At 49.7% G+C, this 18,665-nt stretch overlaps 1 protein-coding gene across 1 annotated transcript; it reads left to right on the top strand.

The window, feature by feature from the left end:
• The first annotated feature begins 2,238 nt into the window (after window positions 1-2,238).
• On the top strand, window positions 2,239-16,456 carry LOC101407118 (acetylserotonin O-methyltransferase). Its single transcript, XM_014795513.2, has 8 exons — window positions 2,239-2,411; window positions 6,229-6,403; window positions 8,301-8,430; window positions 11,206-11,274; window positions 12,803-12,921; window positions 13,193-13,333; window positions 15,243-15,365; window positions 16,224-16,456. Exons 1-8 carry the CDS (start codon window positions 2,343-2,345, stop codon window positions 16,454-16,456), a joined length of 1,059 nt encoding a protein of 352 aa, XP_014650999.2. The 5' UTR covers window positions 2,239-2,342.
• The last annotated feature ends 2,209 nt before the right edge of the window (window positions 16,457-18,665 follow it).

The following is an 18,665-nucleotide window of genomic DNA, read 5'->3' as shown; positions in this document are numbered from 1 at the left end:
AAATTCAGCATTTTTAGGATATTCACAGAGCTGTGCAACCAACTATGTGCAACATTCTAATTTGGGAATATTTTTGCTTCTCCCAAAAGAAACCCATTGGCTAGGTTCATTTTTAAGGAAGCTTTGTCCACATCAACTCTTTTCCACTGTAAACCCGGCTGATGAGAATTCTCTTCTGTCGGGACGGCATCTTACTTTTTCTGGCCAGAAATGCGAACCGTTTAGAGGTCGGCTGAGCAACATCGATCCTGTTCCAAGGAATAGCCCTGCACGGCCGGACAGCTTGTGATTCTCGCCTGCTCTGAGTTTAAATTCTTTTTTTTACTCGTTTTCAAAACTCTGCCTGTGAAAGGGTGAGTCTGAGGTCCGTGCCTTGAATTTCCTCTGATCTGTACCCGCTGTGTCCCAGCCCTTCTCGACACTCAATCTCATTACTAAAGTAATCGCCTTAACTGAAAATCCGGGGGATCCCACTCGCTGGGGATTTGCCCACCCTGAGAAAGGCAGCTTGCTGTATAATCAAGCAAATGCCATCGACGGCCAGCGGCTCTGTCCTCCTGTAGGCCAGTCCCAAGATCTCTCATCGCCCCCACCTTCAGGTCACGTCCCTGGTCGTCTGCGAGCACATCCCTCTGGGTATATTGTGTTCCACGTCGCCCACCCAGCCACCAAGAGAACACGACGTGTCACCCAGGGGGCGTTGGGTTGACCTGTCAGAATCCAACCTAGACCGTCCCGCCCCGTTGGCCACACCACTGGCAAATCCTCTTCCCCCACTGACTTGGTCCCCAAGGATCTGGCTCTCGCCCCACCAGCCCTAGCACTTGGGCTGCCATCTTGGGGGTCCCCAGTGCCCCTCAGTGCTAGACCGTTGCCTGTTTCTGCTGGACGTCCGCAGGGTGGACGGGCTGCTCCCCGGGAAGCTCATTCTGTCTCCACTCGGCTCATGGAGCTCTCTCCATGGAGCCTCCAGGGATCTGCATCTCTCTCTCGCAAATCGTGGCATCTGGGAGGACGAGGTTCCACCCACCCTCCCACAGAATCACTGGGGTTAATAAACAGCTGGGGTATGGGTCCAGGGGACAGTCTCGGTGACGTAGGGGCTCCTGTGGGGTGTAACCCAGAAGGGAGCTCTGGGGAGACGAGTCCTGGGCCGACGGGAGTGGGGACAGGCTTGGCTCTTGTGTTCCCTCTGTGACCCCATTTCCCAGGATGTTGCCCCTATTACCCGCCGCCTGGGCTGCTCCTGATGTCCCTGGAAAGGAAGGAAAGAATGCAGAGAGGAAAATGGACAATGTGACCACGTTCCAGGGGAACCTTTCAGCTCTCACTAAAGTCCTGACTGCAGATATTTAGCTGCAGCAAAAATAATACAATTGAAAATAGTTTCAGAGTCCAAGTCCACGAATGATTTGGGGGATGTTTGCTGGCTGTGGAGACCAAAGGAGGCATCATTTCAGACAGCGTGTTAGAGATCCTGAGCCGTGAATGTCAGTCAAACGCTCTCCTCTCTGCTGCGGGCTGAATTGTGTCCCCTCAAAAGATATGTCCACGTCCTGACCCCTGGAACCAGGAATGGGACCTTATATGGAAACAGGGTCTTTGCAGATGTGATTAAGTGAAGGATGGAGATGAGGTCATCCTGGATGAGGGTGGCCCTAAATCCAGTGACAGTGTCCTTATCAGACACAGAAGAGGAGACACAGACACAGAGGAGAAGCCACATGGAGACGGAGGCTGAGATGGAGGGAGGCGGCCACCAACCCAGGGACGCCTGGAGCCCCAGAAGCTGGAAGAGGCAGGAAGGACCCTCCCCTGGAGCCTCCAGAGGGAGCACGGCCCTGCGACACCTTCATCTCAGATGTCTGGGCTCCAGGACTGGGGGAGGGTGAATTCCTGGGGTTTAAGTCTCCAGTGTGGGATCATTTGTTACAGGAAATTAGTACACCCCATTCTCCCCCTGTTTGAGGGGACCAGAGATCCCTCAATCCATAAAATGGAGACTCAATGGTGGTGAGTGGTGAGCATACTGGTTGTGGCTCAGATCCACAGCCGACGGTGTAAGGGTGGGGTGGGGGCGTAGGCTATTTTCAGGCTCCGTGTATGTCGGGGACAGAAGGAGGGAGCAGAAACCCAAGGAGCAGCCATAAGCTGTGTCATCCCCTTAATCAGGCTAATAGGATTTTCTAGGATCATCGTGTTTGGCTCACTACGGGGTCTCCAGCAAGGAGCTTCTGGCAGGAGCACCGAGTGGCTGGCTGTCCCCTAGTTTGCTCACAGACCCACCGTCCCTGAAGTAGGACAACACGGAGACCCCCAAAGCCAGGCTGACGTGGAAGAAAATGAATTCCCCGGAGGATCAGGCCTATGATCTCCTGAACACATATGCAAATGGCTTCATGGTCTCCCAGGTAGGAGCCTGGGGAGGACGTTCCACTGGGCACACCGGGATCTCACAGACGGGAGCCGGGGGAGGAGGATGGGGATTGACCGCTTTATGGGTACAAGATCTCCCTTGGGGTGATGAGAATGTTCCGGAACTATGGGTAGAGGCTTGGCTATTGGGACATGGGGCCCTTCTGGGGACCTGTCGACAGTCACGGGTCCCGTCTCAGAATGCTGCTTTAAAAGGTTAAAATAAAATAGGCTTACAAAGGAGACAATGGATATTGAAATACAGGTATTGAAATATTGAAAACATTTTGTGAGAGAGTAAAACAGGTTCTTGTCTGTTAACATGCTAAGAATAAGGCGGTGCATTTAAAACAGAGGCACAGTTTGAATGTTCATCCAGAATGTAGTATTTCATCCCTTCTTGGGCTGAATAATATTATGCTGCCTGAAAGAGCCAGACGTGGAAGCCCACATGGTGTAGGATTCCATTGATGTGAAATGTCCACAACAGGCAAATCCACAGAGACAGGGAGCAGATCAGTGGTTACCAGGGCATGGAGGAAGGGGGCCAGGGAGAGACTGCTTAGTGGATATGGGGTCTCCTTTGGGGGGTGATGAGAATGTTCTGGAACTCAATAGAGGTGATGATTGTACAACATCGTGAATGCGCCAAATGCCACTGAATTGTTTAGTCTAAGATAGTTGATGGTGAATCTCGTGCTATGTGAATTTCACATCAATAAAAATAGAGGCAAGTGAGAGTGAGATTTTATATTTTAAGGGTACCCCGGGGTCAGGACATCACAGTCGGTGGTGGTCCTTGGCAGGACACACGCACCTAACATTGGAAATCCAGTGGATTCTGATTCTCTGTGTGAGGGTCCACGTGTTGAACGTCTCCGTGTGCAAAGGTGTATGGATGTCGATGGAAGCAAAGCGTTCATGGCTTGCTTTATGGGGTGAGGATGCCTTCTCTGAGGGAATAGCGGGATTCCTCCAGGCTTTCTTGAGTGAACCTCCAATTTTGAGAACACACAGCTGCACAACCACCAGGCAGAGAGACGCCCAAAGAATGGCAATCAGTGGGGTGTGAGGGTCTGTAACAGCAGGGCTGGGTGATGGGTGCAGCCTGGGGTGGGTCCAAACACACCAGCATCGTGGAGCAGTGTTGGATGCCGGTGGCATTTCGAGTTCTGTACGTGAAGATATCGGTGGCTTCTCTTGGTCACAAAGTCAGGGTCCTGTAATACTGGTTTGTGCTTACTTCGTAATGGGAGGGAGTGCAAAGGTTCAGGTAGTGGCTACTGAAAATTGAAGTGAAGTGTCTTCCCTATCCGAATTCATGGATCCCCCGAATCCCATCCAGAGACCCAAAGGGTTAGGAATACCTCTGTTAGAGCCATTAGGATACGGAAAAGGAGCATCCTTCTACAGAAAACATAGGAATTTGCTGCCTTTGCTTGAAAAAAAAGTGACTTACTTGTGCTCCCATAATGTCCCCAGCCAGCTGGGGCTGCTTGCTGTTGGTTCACAATGGTTTTGAGTGAGTTATAAATCTTGGGAGGAAATTACTTCAGTAGACATGATACCATGCCCTCGAGTTGTCACGAGTTTGATGGAAGAAGAGCTAATCCAACTGGAGTAGAATAAAACTTAGTATGACCTTCACAGAACAGCAGTTAATGCAACCTCAGTTGGAAAAGAATTAATAAAATCTTAACAGCACAGGAGCTAATATGACATTAATAGAATGAGCTAATGCACCCTTAATGGAATAACAACTGATACAACCTTGACAAGAGTTGATACAATGTTAATAACATAAGAGTTAATGTAGCCTTAACAGAACAAGAACAGACACAATCTCAGCAAGAGTTAATAGAACCTTAGTAATAGAACTTTATGAATAAAACTTTATTGATAAACTTGATAGAACTTTAATACAGTGGTTCTCAAACAGGGAGTTTGCTCCCAGGGGGCACTTGGCAGTATCTGGGACATTCTTGGTTATCATTCCTGGGATAGGACATGCTCCTGGCGTCTGATTGGTGGAGACCAGAGATGCTGGTCCACACCCTACAGTGCATAGGATGCCCCCACACCAGAGAATGGTCCAGCCCCAAATGTTAGTCGTGTGGGGTTGAGAAACACCAACTTCCTCAGTTAAGTCAAATAAAGACAGGTCTTCTTTTTATTTATGTCCACGTGCTGTTGAAACAGCACCAATCGTAGATATAGAGTAAGTCCTGTGGCAGATACACGGCCACAGGAAGCCGTCTTCCCGTGTGGGACATTATGGAGCCGTCTCTCACAGCCAACCTCAGCGAGGCCGCCCGAGCCTTGGCACTCAGGCAGAACTGTGTGCAAGAGAAAAAATGCATTGACGACGTATTGATTTTTTATAGTTTTTCTATTATTTGAAGGCATTACCTATTCACTTCTTTAGACAGAGGGATAAAAGAAGAAAAAAAACAAACAATTTTAAGACTCTAATGCCACTGTGTGGGAACACCACTGACTTCTTAAAAAGAAAAAAGGAATGCATATATTTCCATGCTGGAAAATTGAAACACCATATGCAGAAAGGTTCGGAATGACAAGGGAGAAGGTGCTCCCTGTGTCCCCTTCCCCGACTTTCTGCCCCCGGGGAATCACTGTTAACAGAGACCAAGAACAGGATTTTGAAAACTCACGTGTGTTTGCACGCAGTTGTGTGTGTCCCTCAGTCCCTCGGCTGGCCTTCTGTGTGTGGACTGTAGATTTCCTTCTAGAGAGCTTTACTTCCCAGAACAATTTCAGAGTGATGCTGTTTTGGGCGTGACGGGAGGTTTAGTGAGGACGGACAGGGCAGGGAGGATGCTCTAGAATGTAGACCTGCTCAGGCTCCCCCTTTCATTGCTCCCCCTGGCTGGCCCGCCAGTGAATGGCCCTGTTGGACCCTGTGTCTACACTGGCAGCCCCCACCGAGCCCTGGGCCTCACCTCCCTAGGGACCAATCTGTCCAGTAGACGGTGTCGCCCCTGGACAGCTGGTTAACCCAAAGCAGGACTGCCCTCAGCACTTGGAATAGTGGGAACAGATGCTTCCTGGTGCACGGCGGAAGCATCATTTAAACAAAAATTAAATTGTGATAAAATAAGCATAACATAAAATTGACTATGTTAACCATTTTTAAGTGCACAGTTCAGTGGCATTAAGTATATTCACATTGTTGTGCACCCATCACCACCGTCTATTTCCAGAACTTTCTCATCTTCCCAAACTGAAACTCTGTCCCCATTAAACACTGACTCCCCATCCCCTCCCCCAGCCCCTGGCACCCACCGTCTACTTTCTGTCTCTATGAATTTGACCTCTCCAGGGACCTCATAGAAGTGGGATCATATAGTACGTGTCCTTTTGTGAATGGCTGATTTCAGTCAACATCATGTCCTCAAGGTTCCTCCGTGGTGTAGCAGGTGTCAGAATCTCCTCCCTTTTCATGGCTACTATTCCACTGTACGGATGGACCACACTTTGTTCATCCATTCATCCATCCGTGGGCACCGGGGTTGCTTCCACATTTTGACTATTGTGAATAATGCTTCAATGAACACAGGTGTACAAGTATCCATTAGAGCCCCTACATTCAGTTCTTTTGGGTCTACACCCAGAAGTGGAATTTGTGGCTCCTATGGTCGTTCTGAGTTTAATTTTTTGAGGCACCACATACCGTTGCTCACAGCAGTGCAGCGTCATTTGCAAATGCATCCCTCGCGCCCCGAGGCGTGTGCCTCTGTGAGTGTGGTTCTCAGGAGAATGAAACCTGGCTTTGGTTTCTGCCGCTGCCCCGAGGTTCTCTTTGCCGCCTGCGAGCTGGGAGTGTTCGACCTTCTCGCCGAGGCCCCAGAGCCCCTGGACTCGGCTGCGGTGGCTGCACGTCTGGGCACCAGCTCCCATGGGACGGAGCTCCTGCTGGACACCTGCGTGTCCCTGAAGCTGCTTCGAGTGGAAATGAGAGAAGGAAAAGGTAAGCACGCTTGACATTTTGCAGGAGGCTTTTACTGTGTCTGTAAAGGACCAGAGAGTGAGTGTTTTCAGCACTGTAGGCCATTGGTCTCTGCAGCAGCTGCCCATCAAAGCAGCCAGAGACATTATGTAAATGAATGGGCGTGGCCAGATGCCAATAAAACTTTATTTACAAACACAAGCAGGGGGCCAGATTCAGCTCACGGGCTAGAGTTTGCTGACCCCTGTTCTAGAGGTTTCCGCATGCTGGTGTGCCATTGATACCCTGATGAGTTATCCAAGGAACAAGACAAAAATGTGAAAAAAAGTCGCAAGGGAGTCATTTTCCATCAAGCTCAATTTATTATAAAAAAAAACTTTATTGTTAAAAAATTAAATTAGAGGGTTGCCATTCATCATGAGATTATTTTTTCCTAATTTTGGTGCAGAAGCAGCTTTTCTCTTGTGAAATATGGTGATGGTGGCTTTTTCTTTGAAACATCCTTACTCTGCAAAATTCAAGATTGTCAACCCTGTGTTGATTGTTCAGATCATTTTTATAATTTTTTTGATTCGTGAGATTGCAGAGGCTGGAAACCATTGCTTGAGGTGACGCACAGAAGAACAGGGGTGTGTGCCGGACTCTGGCAATGTGGGCGGTGGCCTTTTTGCTTACAGCAAGGAGTCGAAGGCCTGTTGGGATTCTGGGTGCAAAGATTGGGGATGGCTTAACGGGATCAGGAAGGTGTCATTTGGGTGATGACGGCTCTCAGGTAGCCGGGCTTGGAAACACACAGGCGGCAGGCTGCAAGGTAGCCGAAACCACCAGCAGCCACACCCCTACCGGTGCGGCTGCCCCACCGGCCACACAAACGACCAGTTGTCCCTCTTGCTTTTCTCAGAGGCTCTGCTCCCTGAGTCCAGGGGCCGGCGGGTGGTTGGGGCTCGGGACAGCGTCCACACGGTCCCGGGAGGGAGACTTTGCCTCCTGCTGATGCTCAGCCCAGGCTGGTGAGAAGATAGACGAGGGTGCAGGCCGGGAGGCTCTCGGGCGCCCGGCTTGGAGGCAGTGTGACTGGAGAGCGTGTCCCAACTTCTCCGGGTTCTGCCCACGTGCGTGACCACAGGCGTTGGGCCGGTGTGGACAAACCGTTCAGACATAGTGAAAGGTTAGGGCCTTCTTCTTCACCAGCAGGGCAAGCCGTGTTCTCTGTTCTCAGAGGCAGGTGAAGGGGCTCATGCCAGGAACAGGACCACGGTGGAATCCGTGCTAAACCACGGGGCCTCCGTGGGAACCGGGTCTCACGGAGAGGAAAGCAGGGAGTAGGCTCGGAGAACCCGACTAGCGGTTTTTGGAAAGGTGGCCCTGAGCTGCCCAGGTGCATCCCCTGGTCGGGACGAGGCTCCCCCGGGTGGGAGATGGCGGGATGGGGTGGCTCACAGCCAGGGGCACCTGCTGTTTACCGTCTGCAGGTTATGGGCTGGGACCCTCCTGCAAATTGTTGGGAAGATGTTGGCGTGCTCCCAGGCTGGGGCCGCCTGCCGCTCAGCTGAGCTCTGCAGAAAAGCAGCCCTTTCTCCTCCGTCTTTCTTTCCCTCCATGACCAGGGCGTCACCCCATTTGTCTATTTTTAAATAAGTTATTTCAAAGGGCACAGGCTGTAATCTAGGGTTTCTCTGAGGCGCATTTGCCCCTTCCACCCGCTCCACCAGATGTCCCGATGGGATTTGCCAAAACTGAACCCAACAGGTGCACGGGCTGCCCCCTGCCCCCCGGTCACCCCGCTCCTCCAGGATGAGCCCCCAGCTGCTCGCAGGCGAGGATCGTGTTTCGATCCTGATGCTGCTGATGCTGGTGACGGCGTGTGGTGAAGACTTGAAATGCGACTTATTTTTCTGTCCTTTCTGTGTGTTTTCAGCTTTCTATGGAAACACAGAGCTGTCCAGCACCTACCTGGCCAGGGCCAGCCCCACGTCCCAGCGCAACATGCTACTCTACATGGCCAGGACCACCTACCTGTGCTGGGCCCACCTGGCCGAGGCTGTGAGGTGGGCGTGGTGCCTTCTGAGCCCCAGGACCCCCCGGCGCCACTTGAGCCTCAGGGCGTCAGAGGAGTCTAAATGCTGGGTTTCTCCTAGAAGCAAACACGGCACCGCTAGGTTTGGAAATCCGGAGCGGATGTCTGAGACCACCTAGTGTTGACCCACGGAATTCACTTAATCTCAACCTGTTGTGACATAAAGTCCTTGTGGTTCAATGGTCTCCAGGGGAAAGTAGAGGGTGCGAGTAAAGAAGGGAAGCTGGGGAGATGGTTCAGCACAAAAGAGAGGCTGCCATCATTGTCATGGGTTTGTCCACACTGGGTCTCTCAGTCTCGGTGCCACTGACATGTGGGGCTGGACCATTCTCTGTTGGGGGGGGGATCCTGTGCACTGTGGGATCTGAAGCAGCGTCCCTGGTCTCCAGCCACCAGGTGCCAGAAACATCCTCCAATTGTGACAATAAAAATGTCTCCTGGGGGCAAAATCACCTGCAATTGGGAACCACTGAGTTAGGTAGATAGAAATATAGATAGATGATAGATATTGATAGATAGATAGATACAGATTGATAAATACTGGTAGATATACAGATAGATGATAGAGATAGACAGATAGATAGATAGACATAAATAGACATAGATAGATGGATGACTAATAGATAGATGATAGATAGAGAGATAGATAGATGATAGATAGATACAGATAGATAGATAGATAGATATAGATAGAGAGATATATGGATAACAGATAGATGATAGACAGGTAGATACATACATAGATGATAGATATTGATAGATATTGTTAGATAAATCAGATAGATAAGTACTGATCGATATATATAGATGATAAATATTGTTAGATGATTGACTGATAATATTGATAGATATTGATACATAGATATTGATAGAAGATGGTAGATATTGATAGGTAGGTATAGGTAGATGATACATAAGTAGATGGATATACAGATAGATAAATGATAGATAGGAGGGTACATAGATAGACAGATAACAGACAGATGAGAGAGGTAGGGTGTCTCACGCTAGGTCAGGGTTTCTCAACCTCACATACCGGATTCAGGACTGGGTGACTCTCTGTGGGGGGCGTCCTGTGCGCTGTGGGGTAGTGTCCCTGGTCTCCACCCACCAGAGGCCATGACCACCCTCCCTCCCCAGTGGTGACAAACAAAACTGTCCCCAGACACTGACAGATGTCCCCTGCGGGGAAAGAATCACCTCCAGCTGAGAACCACTGCTCCACATTTTCTTTCTTCATTATTTTAACCTAAACTATGTCTTGCACCTACGGTAGCTTCACTGTGAAAAACCTGGGGCCAAGTTTTAATGTTTCTTTTGGAAAAGATACAACTCATCATACTCATGCTTATAATCATTATTGGACTTCATATTTGTTGTCCAAAATCACACACTCACCTCAAGTGAGTGTGTCCAGGCGGCCCAGGGGTGGAGTTGTCCTGGGGAGGGTAGGATATCTAGATTTTAATGACATCTCCCAATTTTTTGATGTTGGAACTCATTCAGTTAAAAAAAAAAAAATTGAGAGGACCAGAGCCAGCGCACCAGGAGCTGGAGACAACCCAGGGCTGCCCATTGGGTCTCTGCCCACAAATAACAGATGACCCCCAAATCTCTTGAGGCCTTGTTGGACCCTCTGGAGTCCTTCCCAGTGACTTCACTCCCTCGTCCCATTTGTGGAAGGAACCAGGAGTTGGGGCACTGGGGACGGATGCTCTTCTCCTCCTTCCTGCCCTATGCTTCCACACGAGGCTGCCTCGGGTGGATTATGTGGGTCCCACACCTGGGCACAGATTCCTCCTTTCTGTGTTTTTCATGCTCTCATCATCGCAGTCTCCTGCAGGTCAGGTGGAAAAGAGATGACCCATGTGACCGCAGGCTGAGCAATCTAATATCCCTGAGAGGAGTGGGGGCTGGTTCTGGTGGTGCCAGAGGCTAGAACCAGGGTGGAAGGGGAACAAGCCACAGGGGGAAGGTTCATCTTGACGCCAGGGAGCTGTCCAAGATGGGACAGGATGCCCAGGGAATCCTTCAACCCTCTGCAGGGGAGAGGAAGCAGCTAGGGGTAGATGAGCTGTCCCTCCAGCTGTGGGTAGACCAGTTGTCCCGCCAGCTATGGGTAGACCAGCTGTCCCTCCAGCTGTGGTTTGACTAGCTGTCCCTCCAGCTGTGGGTAGAACAGTCATCTCTCAAGCTCTGGGTAGACCATCTGTCCCTCCAGCTGCAAGGTGCTTCCTACCCCCAGATGCTTGGTAATGAATCACTCTGAACCTCCACGACCCCTGATTACACATCATTTGCACACTCTCTTTAGACTGTCATTAAATTTCATTGCTGGGGCCTGCCCAGTGGTGCAGCGGTTAAGTTCACGTGCTCCACTTCAGGGGCCCGGGGTTCACAGGTTTGGATTCCGGCCGCAGACCGACACACCGCTTGTCAAGCCATGCTGTGGCTACATCCCATATAAAATAGAGGAAGAGGGGGACGGATGTTAGCCCAGGGCCAGTCTTCCTCACAGAAAAAAAAAATTTCCTTGCGTCCTTGCTCACATCAGAGCGCTGAGCTACATGGGGACTCTCGATTACACACTAGGAAAACACTTGTGAGTGTGTTCAGCTACGTAATTGTTTGCTGCTTGTTCCAGCTGAGATTTGAGGGGAGGATCTGTGGCCAGCTGTAGAGATGAATTGATGATGTTCAATGCATGTCTAAGACCTTGAGTAACAGCCCCCCTCCCTGTCTCCAGAGAAGGGAAGAACCAGTATCTGAAGGCGTTCGGCGTTCCCTCCGAAGAGCTCTTTACGGCCATCTACAGGTAACGCCACGCACCGATGCCCGTGGGACCCGGCTGATTTTTAAAATACTTACAGGGCTGAATAAATGTGTCCAAGTAGAGCAAAACAGAAGAAAGTGGATGTTTAAGATAAGACTGAAAAAGAGGTTTTGCTGTTCTGATGTTTGTGTCGATCAATTTCCGGAGTGGACGAAAATGGTCTTCCCTTCTTGGGACTCTACGAAAACCCAACATTTGAGTAGAAAAATGAGGCTCAGTGTTTGATGTGGCCAGAGTTACCCGGGGATACCTCAGTTCTTTGTTCTTTCCACACCCGGATGCAGATGTGCTGTTTGCATGGAGCTCTGGGATAGACATTCTGGGAGGGGGATGAATGGATGGCTATTGCCAGGGCTGCTAGCTGGCCGAGGGGTGGTGTAGGAGAAAGCGAAAGGGGCGAAGTTCCCCTCCACTCTCTCCCCTCCGTTTCTCCTCTCCTCCACTCCTATCTCTTCCTCTCTCCCCCTCTTCCTACACTGAGACCAAAGCCACAGAGCTGGCTCCGGAGAGGGGACAGAGAGAGGGGACTCTGAGGAACGAGAGCCCGCACACCCAGAGATCTGTCCCGCTCCTCTTACACCCTCATCCCTGCCATCTTCCAAGACCCCTCCTCCCTCCACAGTCTCTGCCCCACCTCCCTGAGTTCCCACCGTCCGCAGCCCTTTCTCCAGCGCGTGTGGAGGGCCTCCGGGACTTGCAAAGTAGACCAGATCATCTTGCACTCGGCCATGTGGGGTGGGGGGCACATTCGTTTTTATTTTTAAATTATTTTATGGAGGTCATTTTGGCTTATAACATTGTGCAATTTCAGGTGTATGTTATTATATTTCAGTTTCTGTATAGACTGCATCGAGCTCACCTCCAATAGTCTAGTTTTCATCTGTCACCATACACATGTGCCCCTGTATCCCTGTCACCTTCCCCCACCCCTTCCCCTCTGGTAACCACCAATCTGTTCTCCTTGTCTATGTGTTTGTTTATCTTCCACATATGAATGAAATCATGCAGTGTTTGTCTTTCTCTGTCTGGCTTATTTAATTCAACATCATACCCTTAAGGTCCATCCATGTTATCAGAAAGAGCACAATTTTGTCTTTTTTGTGGGTGAGTAGTATTCCATTGCATATGTATACCACATCATCTTTATCCATTCATCCATTGATGGGCACTTGGATTGCTTCCACATTCTTGATTGCCTTACTTAGAAAGCATCTCAACTCCTGTTCTGGTGGAAATGGACTCCCCGAGCGGCCTCCAGGGAGAATGATAATTAGTTCCAACCATATTAAGGTCTCTAGGAGTGCGGTAGATGCTGGTGGCTTACTGAGGGCTCCCGCCATCCCCAATCATATACTTCTACACCAGCGTAGGTTCCATTTCACAAATGCAAGGCTTACACACGTGCCTGGGGGACACAGCTCTTGGCTGAGCAGAGGGTCACCTGTGTCATGGTTTATGATGACCGCACCAGAGTTGGTGTGATTTTGACCAGCGTGCTTTCGCATGCCAGGTCTGAGGGCGAGCGGCTGCAGTTCATGCGTGGTCTGCAGGACGTCTGGAGCGTCAACGGGAGGAGTGTGTTGGCTGCCTTTGACCTGTCTCCATTCCGTCTCATCTGCGACCTCGGTGGTGAGCGCGGCCCCAGGCTTGGAGCTATGTTTCCAATTCTGTATGGGGGATGTGTTAACCCTGGTTTTAACAGTGCCCTGTAAGCTAGTGAAGGAAGGAAATGGAAATCCCATTTAGAGCAGTGTTGAAAGTCTTCCTTGCACATCCCGAAGGCTTCCTGGTCCCAGCTCCTCACCGTTCGTAGCCATGGCTGAAAGGGGCAGAGGGTTGGACAGAGCCGTGGCTGCCTACAGGTTCTTGTCTGCCTGTCACCTTCTGTGTCCACTTCCAGGCTGTTCCGGGGCTCTGGCCAAGGAGTGCGTTTCCCTGTACCCTGGATGTCAGGTCACCGTTTTCGACATCCCGGAAGTGGTCCAGACGGCAAAGAAGCACTTCCCATTCCTGGAGGAAGAACGGATCAGCTTCCGTGAAGGTGGGTTTCCACGTGGTGTCTGTGTCCATGGGGAACCACAGACGCATCCCAGGGGGTCAGGAGACGCTGGACATTTATGAGCAATGACGGATGTTCAGCGTGGCTTCCTCAACCCTCCAAATAGCCCCCTCAACTTAGAACTATTATTCATGATGGATGGAAAGCCGTGTAAAGTATACTGTTTTCTTACAATTAATTCTTTCTTCAGTATTGGATTGCATTGAATAGTGTCCCCTCAAAACTCGTGTCCACCCAGAACCTGTGATCTTGTTTGGAAGTAGGGTCTTTGCAGACGTGATTAAGTGAAGGATGGAGATGAGGGTGTCCTGGAGGAGGGTGGCCCTAAATCCAGTGACAGTGACCTTATCAGAGACAGAAGAGGAGACACAGACACAGAGGAGAAGCCACGTGGAGACGGAGGCAGAGATGGGAGGGAGGCGCCCACCAGCCCAGGGACGCCTGGAGCCCCAGAAGCTGGAAGAGGCAGGAAGGACCCTCCCCTGGAGCCTCCGGAGGGAGCACGGCCCTGCGACCCCTTCATCTCAGATGTCTGGTCTCCAGGACGGGGGGAGGATGAATTCCTGGGGTTTAAGACCCCAGTGTGTGGTCATTTGTTATGGCTGCACCAAGACTCTTCTCCAGGTATCTAAATCCAAAACATTTATGAGTGACAATGAATGGAGTGGGCTGAAGGCAACATCAAGGCACAACTGCCGACTCAGAAGATTAAGGAGACTCAGCCATTCTGGGGCTCAGAGACCACGGCAACTTTGCGGAAAGCTGGGATGGCTCTTCCTCTTCCCTGGGGACATGGCGCCCGGCTTCCTATGATGTTCCCTCTCTCTCAGGAACTGTGGTCTGACTGGCAGACACTCTCTGCCTCCGTTTATAGGGGAGAGTGACCTTTCGTGGTTCTTTTTCTCTGCTGGCTCAGAACGAAAACACCAGGCAGGGCTGTCAGCCCCTCCATTCTTAGTTCTGCTGTGAATTCGCTACTGTTCCCTCATGAGCTCCGACGTTCATGGCATTGGGGGTCTGAGGAGTAGACACCCCTGAAATATTTACTGACCAGGGTGAGGAATCATCTCCTTCTGATCCCTCTGGATCTGACAGGCTGGGATGGGGCTGAGGCGAAGGCTGTTGGTCATGGAGGGAAAGCTGGTGTGTCTTGCCTCATCCTCAGGCCTGGGTTCTCTCCCTTGCTGGCTGGACACAGATGGCCCCCGAACATGGCCACCCCCGTCTTTCTTCATTGAGTGGAAGAAAATCCTTTCTCCTGCCCTGTCTCGTAGGGGAACGTGTGTGGGCTCCATATTTCCTGGAGCCCCAGCACAGCGGAGAGATAATGGATTGGCCATTTGTCATCCAACACGCAGTCCCGAATTCCTGTGAATTTGCAGAATATAGAGAACGGACCTGCTGAGTTAACCCTGTTGGCACAGGGCTATCGAAGGGCTCTTCCAAAATCGGTACTTATTTTGCAGGAAAAATATTACGAGAGTCGAGTGTTGGACTCCACCTGTGCGTAGAGTCTCTCTTGGGCATTTCTCCTCAATCAGGAAAATGTATGTTGACTGTGGGTTCAGTTCAACCCATCACACAAGAGCCACTGACCGACTGCCTGGGGGAGTCCTGAGATCTGTGGCTTAGGTCTGCCTCAGGAGCTGTTCACACAAGACCTTAGAAAATAAAATAAAGATAAACCAGTTTCCAGATCTGATGGAGGGAAGGGGCCCCAGACGTCATCCAGGATTTTCTTGTCTCCCCCCATGGTTCTTTTTGCTCAGGGCTGGGTCTGCAGGTCACGGGATGGGGAAGGCACGGCCCACCCAGGTGACCTTTCTGTACGGGGTGCTGGGTGAGTGGAGCGGGATTTAGGCTGACCCCGGGCACCTGCCCTGTGTTGCAGGGGATTTCTTTAAGGACCCGCTCCCAGAGGCGGATCTGTACATCCTGGCCAGGGTCCTGCACGACTGGAGCGATGAGAAGTGCTCCCAGCTGCTGGCCAGAATCCATCAGGCGTGCAAGCCAGGTAGGGTTGCAGGGCTGCGTCCCTGGGCACTCACCAGTCAATTCAGGGCGGGGTTGCCGGGGTCTCATTTGGACGCCGGACACTGAGGTCATGTCCCGGGTCAGTGTGGTCATCCTCCCAGCCGGCTTTCCTTCCAGACGAGTGGTTAAAACAAAAATGGTGTTAACACCCATTCTGTAGCTAATCTCAGCTAAAGATGGAGCTGGTCAACGGCCGTGGCCCCTGGGTGGCCTCGTCTTGCCACGATTTATCTTACGGAGCTTAGCCGTGTGTGTGATGGACACTGCCCAGCTCTCCTCGGGGGCGGGGAGGGGTGGTCCAGCCATCTTCGTGGGAAAAATTAAGTATTTCCATTGTTGCTTGAAATCTGGAAATGGCCCTCAAATCGCTCTCAATGGCGCCTCCCAACACCCGGATTTTGAGGGATTTGTGAGGCCCTGTCCCGGCCATCTCAAGATGAGGTTGGCTCAAAGTCATCTTCCTAAGGTAAAGGCAAAGTGGACAGCTGCCCACCTGTGCGTTTAGGGCACGGGCTGTCCACGGTGGTGGGATGGGTCCTCCATCTGTCTCCCACGGCCTTGAAGGGGGTGCACGCCTCGCCCGGTTAGACAGGGGCTCCTGGCACACTCAGCTTTTGTCACCCGTGCAGAGCCGGCCAGCGCCCGGGGGCCGTCCCTGCAGGCTGGAGCTGAGAGGGCCCGGGGGCGGCAGAGCTGGGTCCCTTCTGCAGAGGAGGACGCAGGATGCCCGGGGCAGTGGGGAGCCGGCGGGCTGGGGGCGTGGACAGGGACAGGCAGCGGGGAGGAGGGGTCCTCAGGCTGGGCGGCCCCCCGCTCACGCGCCCCTCTGTGTGTCCAGGAGGCGGCGTCCTGGTGATCGAGACCCTGCTGGACGCGGACGGGCGGGGGCCGCTGAGCGCACAGCTCTGCTCGCTGAACATGCTGGTGCAGACGGAGGGCCGGGAGCGCAGCGCCGCCCAGTACCGCGCGCTGCTGGCGCGCGCCGGCTTCCGCGACCCCCGGAGCCGGGGGACCCCGGGGCGGCCCCGCGCCCTGCTCGCCAGGGCGCCCGCCCCGCCGCCGCCGCGCTGACCCGGCGGCCCCGCTGTACTCCAGTGCGCTCCAATGCAATCCACTCTAAGTCAGGCCACTCTTAATTCACGTTAATGCAAGTTATTCTATCTTTAATCCATTTTATTCTTAATTTTAATGTATTTAATTTAATTTTTCATTTTAATTTTTTTAATTTTTCATTTTAAGTTATTTCATGTTTCATTTTAATTTATTTCATGTTCATTTTAATTTATTTCATGTTTCATTTCAATTTTATTTTTAATTTTATTTTCTTTTTAATTTGTTATATTTTAATTTTAATTTAGTTTCTGTTTATTTTAATTTGTTATATTTTAATTTTCATTTATTTTATCTTTTATTTTAATTTATCTTTAATTTATTTTACTTTTTATTTTAATTTGTTATATTTTAATTTTAATTTATTTCATTTTTAATTTTAATTTATTTCATTTTTAATTTTAATTTATTTTATTTTTAATTTATTTAATTTTTTACTTTAATTTGTTATATTTTAATTTTAATTTATTTCATTTTTAATTTTAATTTATTTTATTTTTTATTTTAATTTGTTATATTTTAATTTTAATTTATTTTATTTCATTTTTATTTTAATTTATTTCATGTTTAATTTTAATTTATTTCATTTTTAATTTTAATTTATTTTGTTTTTCATTTTAATTTATTTTATTTTTTATTTATTTTATTTTGTATTTTAATTTATATTTTAATTTTAGTTTACTTTATTTTTATTTTAATTTATTTTATTTACTTTTTTTTATTTTTATTTATTTTATTATTTAATTTATTTTTTATTTTAATTTATTTTATTTTTAATTTATTTTAATTTTAATTTATTTTATTTTAATTTATTTTTTTACTTTATTTTATTTTTATTTTAATTTATTTTATTTTATTTTGTATTTTAATTTATTTTTCATTTAATTTTATTTTCCCCCCCAGCTTTGTAGAGACATAATTGACAAACAAAAATAGTGTATACTTAAGGCATACAACGTGATGATTTTATGCATGTACACATTCTGAAATGATCGCCACAATGAAGCTATTAACGTATCCATCATCTCACTGAGCCACCATTTTCTTTGTTTTATTCTGTGTGGTGAGAGCCCCTGAGGTCTCCTCTCTCAGTGAATTTCAAGTGTACAGTACAGTGTTATTAACCAGATTCACCCGTGGATCCCTGGAACTTCTTCCTCTTCTAACTGGAGCTCTGGACCCTTTGACCGACCTCCCGGTCTCCCCACCCACAGCCCCCGGCCACGCCTCTACACTCTGTGTCTGTGAGTTCCACTGTTTGTAGATTTTGTCTTTATTTTTACACGTGGCAGCTGCATTTCACAGACTCCACTCCAGGCGGCGTGGACCCAGAGTCCAGCTCTGCCGCTGACTGTGGGCAGAGCCCTCTCTGTGCTGAAGATGGGCCTGGGGTCCACCTCCCCGTGTCTGTTGGAAGCCACTCCGTGAGTGGTGCCCTGGCACAAAGGGGCGTCTCCATCCATGATGGTGGTAGAAACTCGTGCTGATGCAGCATTGGCCATGCCTTCCAAGTTACCTCGTTGAGCTCCGTGGCTTCTCCGAGATGCCATTTGAGTAGTGAGAAGGGTCAGGCTGGGAGAGTCTGCCCATCTGTCTATCCTATTATTAATCTGTGCTGGTATCTCTTCATAGAGCCACTGCTGGGGACTGAATGTGTGTCCCCAAATTCATGTGTTGAAGCCCTAACCCTCACTGTGATAGGATTAGGACAGGGGCCTTTGGGAGGTGATGAGGTCATGACGGTAGAGCCCCGTGAATGGGATTAGTGTCCTTATAAAAGAGACCGCAGAGAGCTTCCTCACCCCTTCTACCACGTGAGGACACAGCGAGAAGATGATCATCTTGAGCAAGGAAGAGGGTCCTCACCAGACACTGACTCAGCCAGCACCTTGATCTCGTATTATAGCCTCCAGAATGGGACAAACAAATGTCTGTTGTGTGAACTGCCCCATCTGGGGTGTTTATGATAGCAGGCTGAGCTCGCTGAGACAGCCATGGAGAGGGCACTCAGGCATTTGCCATCTGATTAGATCTCGCCCCTTCTGTGCATACGGGAAAATCGGAAGATGCTATGAAGGACGAAAGGATTACACGTCTGCTGGTCCCACACCCATTCCTTGCTGGGGCTTTTCCAATACGGCAGCAAGGGTGTCCACTTCTTGTTTTCCTC

Source organism: Ceratotherium simum, chromosome X (assembly GCF_057802395.1).
Source record: "Ceratotherium simum simum isolate JZ-2026a chromosome X, ASM5780239v1, whole genome shotgun sequence".
In the NCBI taxonomy this organism is placed as follows: Eukaryota; Metazoa; Chordata; class Mammalia; order Perissodactyla; family Rhinocerotidae; genus Ceratotherium; species Ceratotherium simum.
This window is presented reverse-complemented; position numbering and strand designations above follow the sequence as displayed.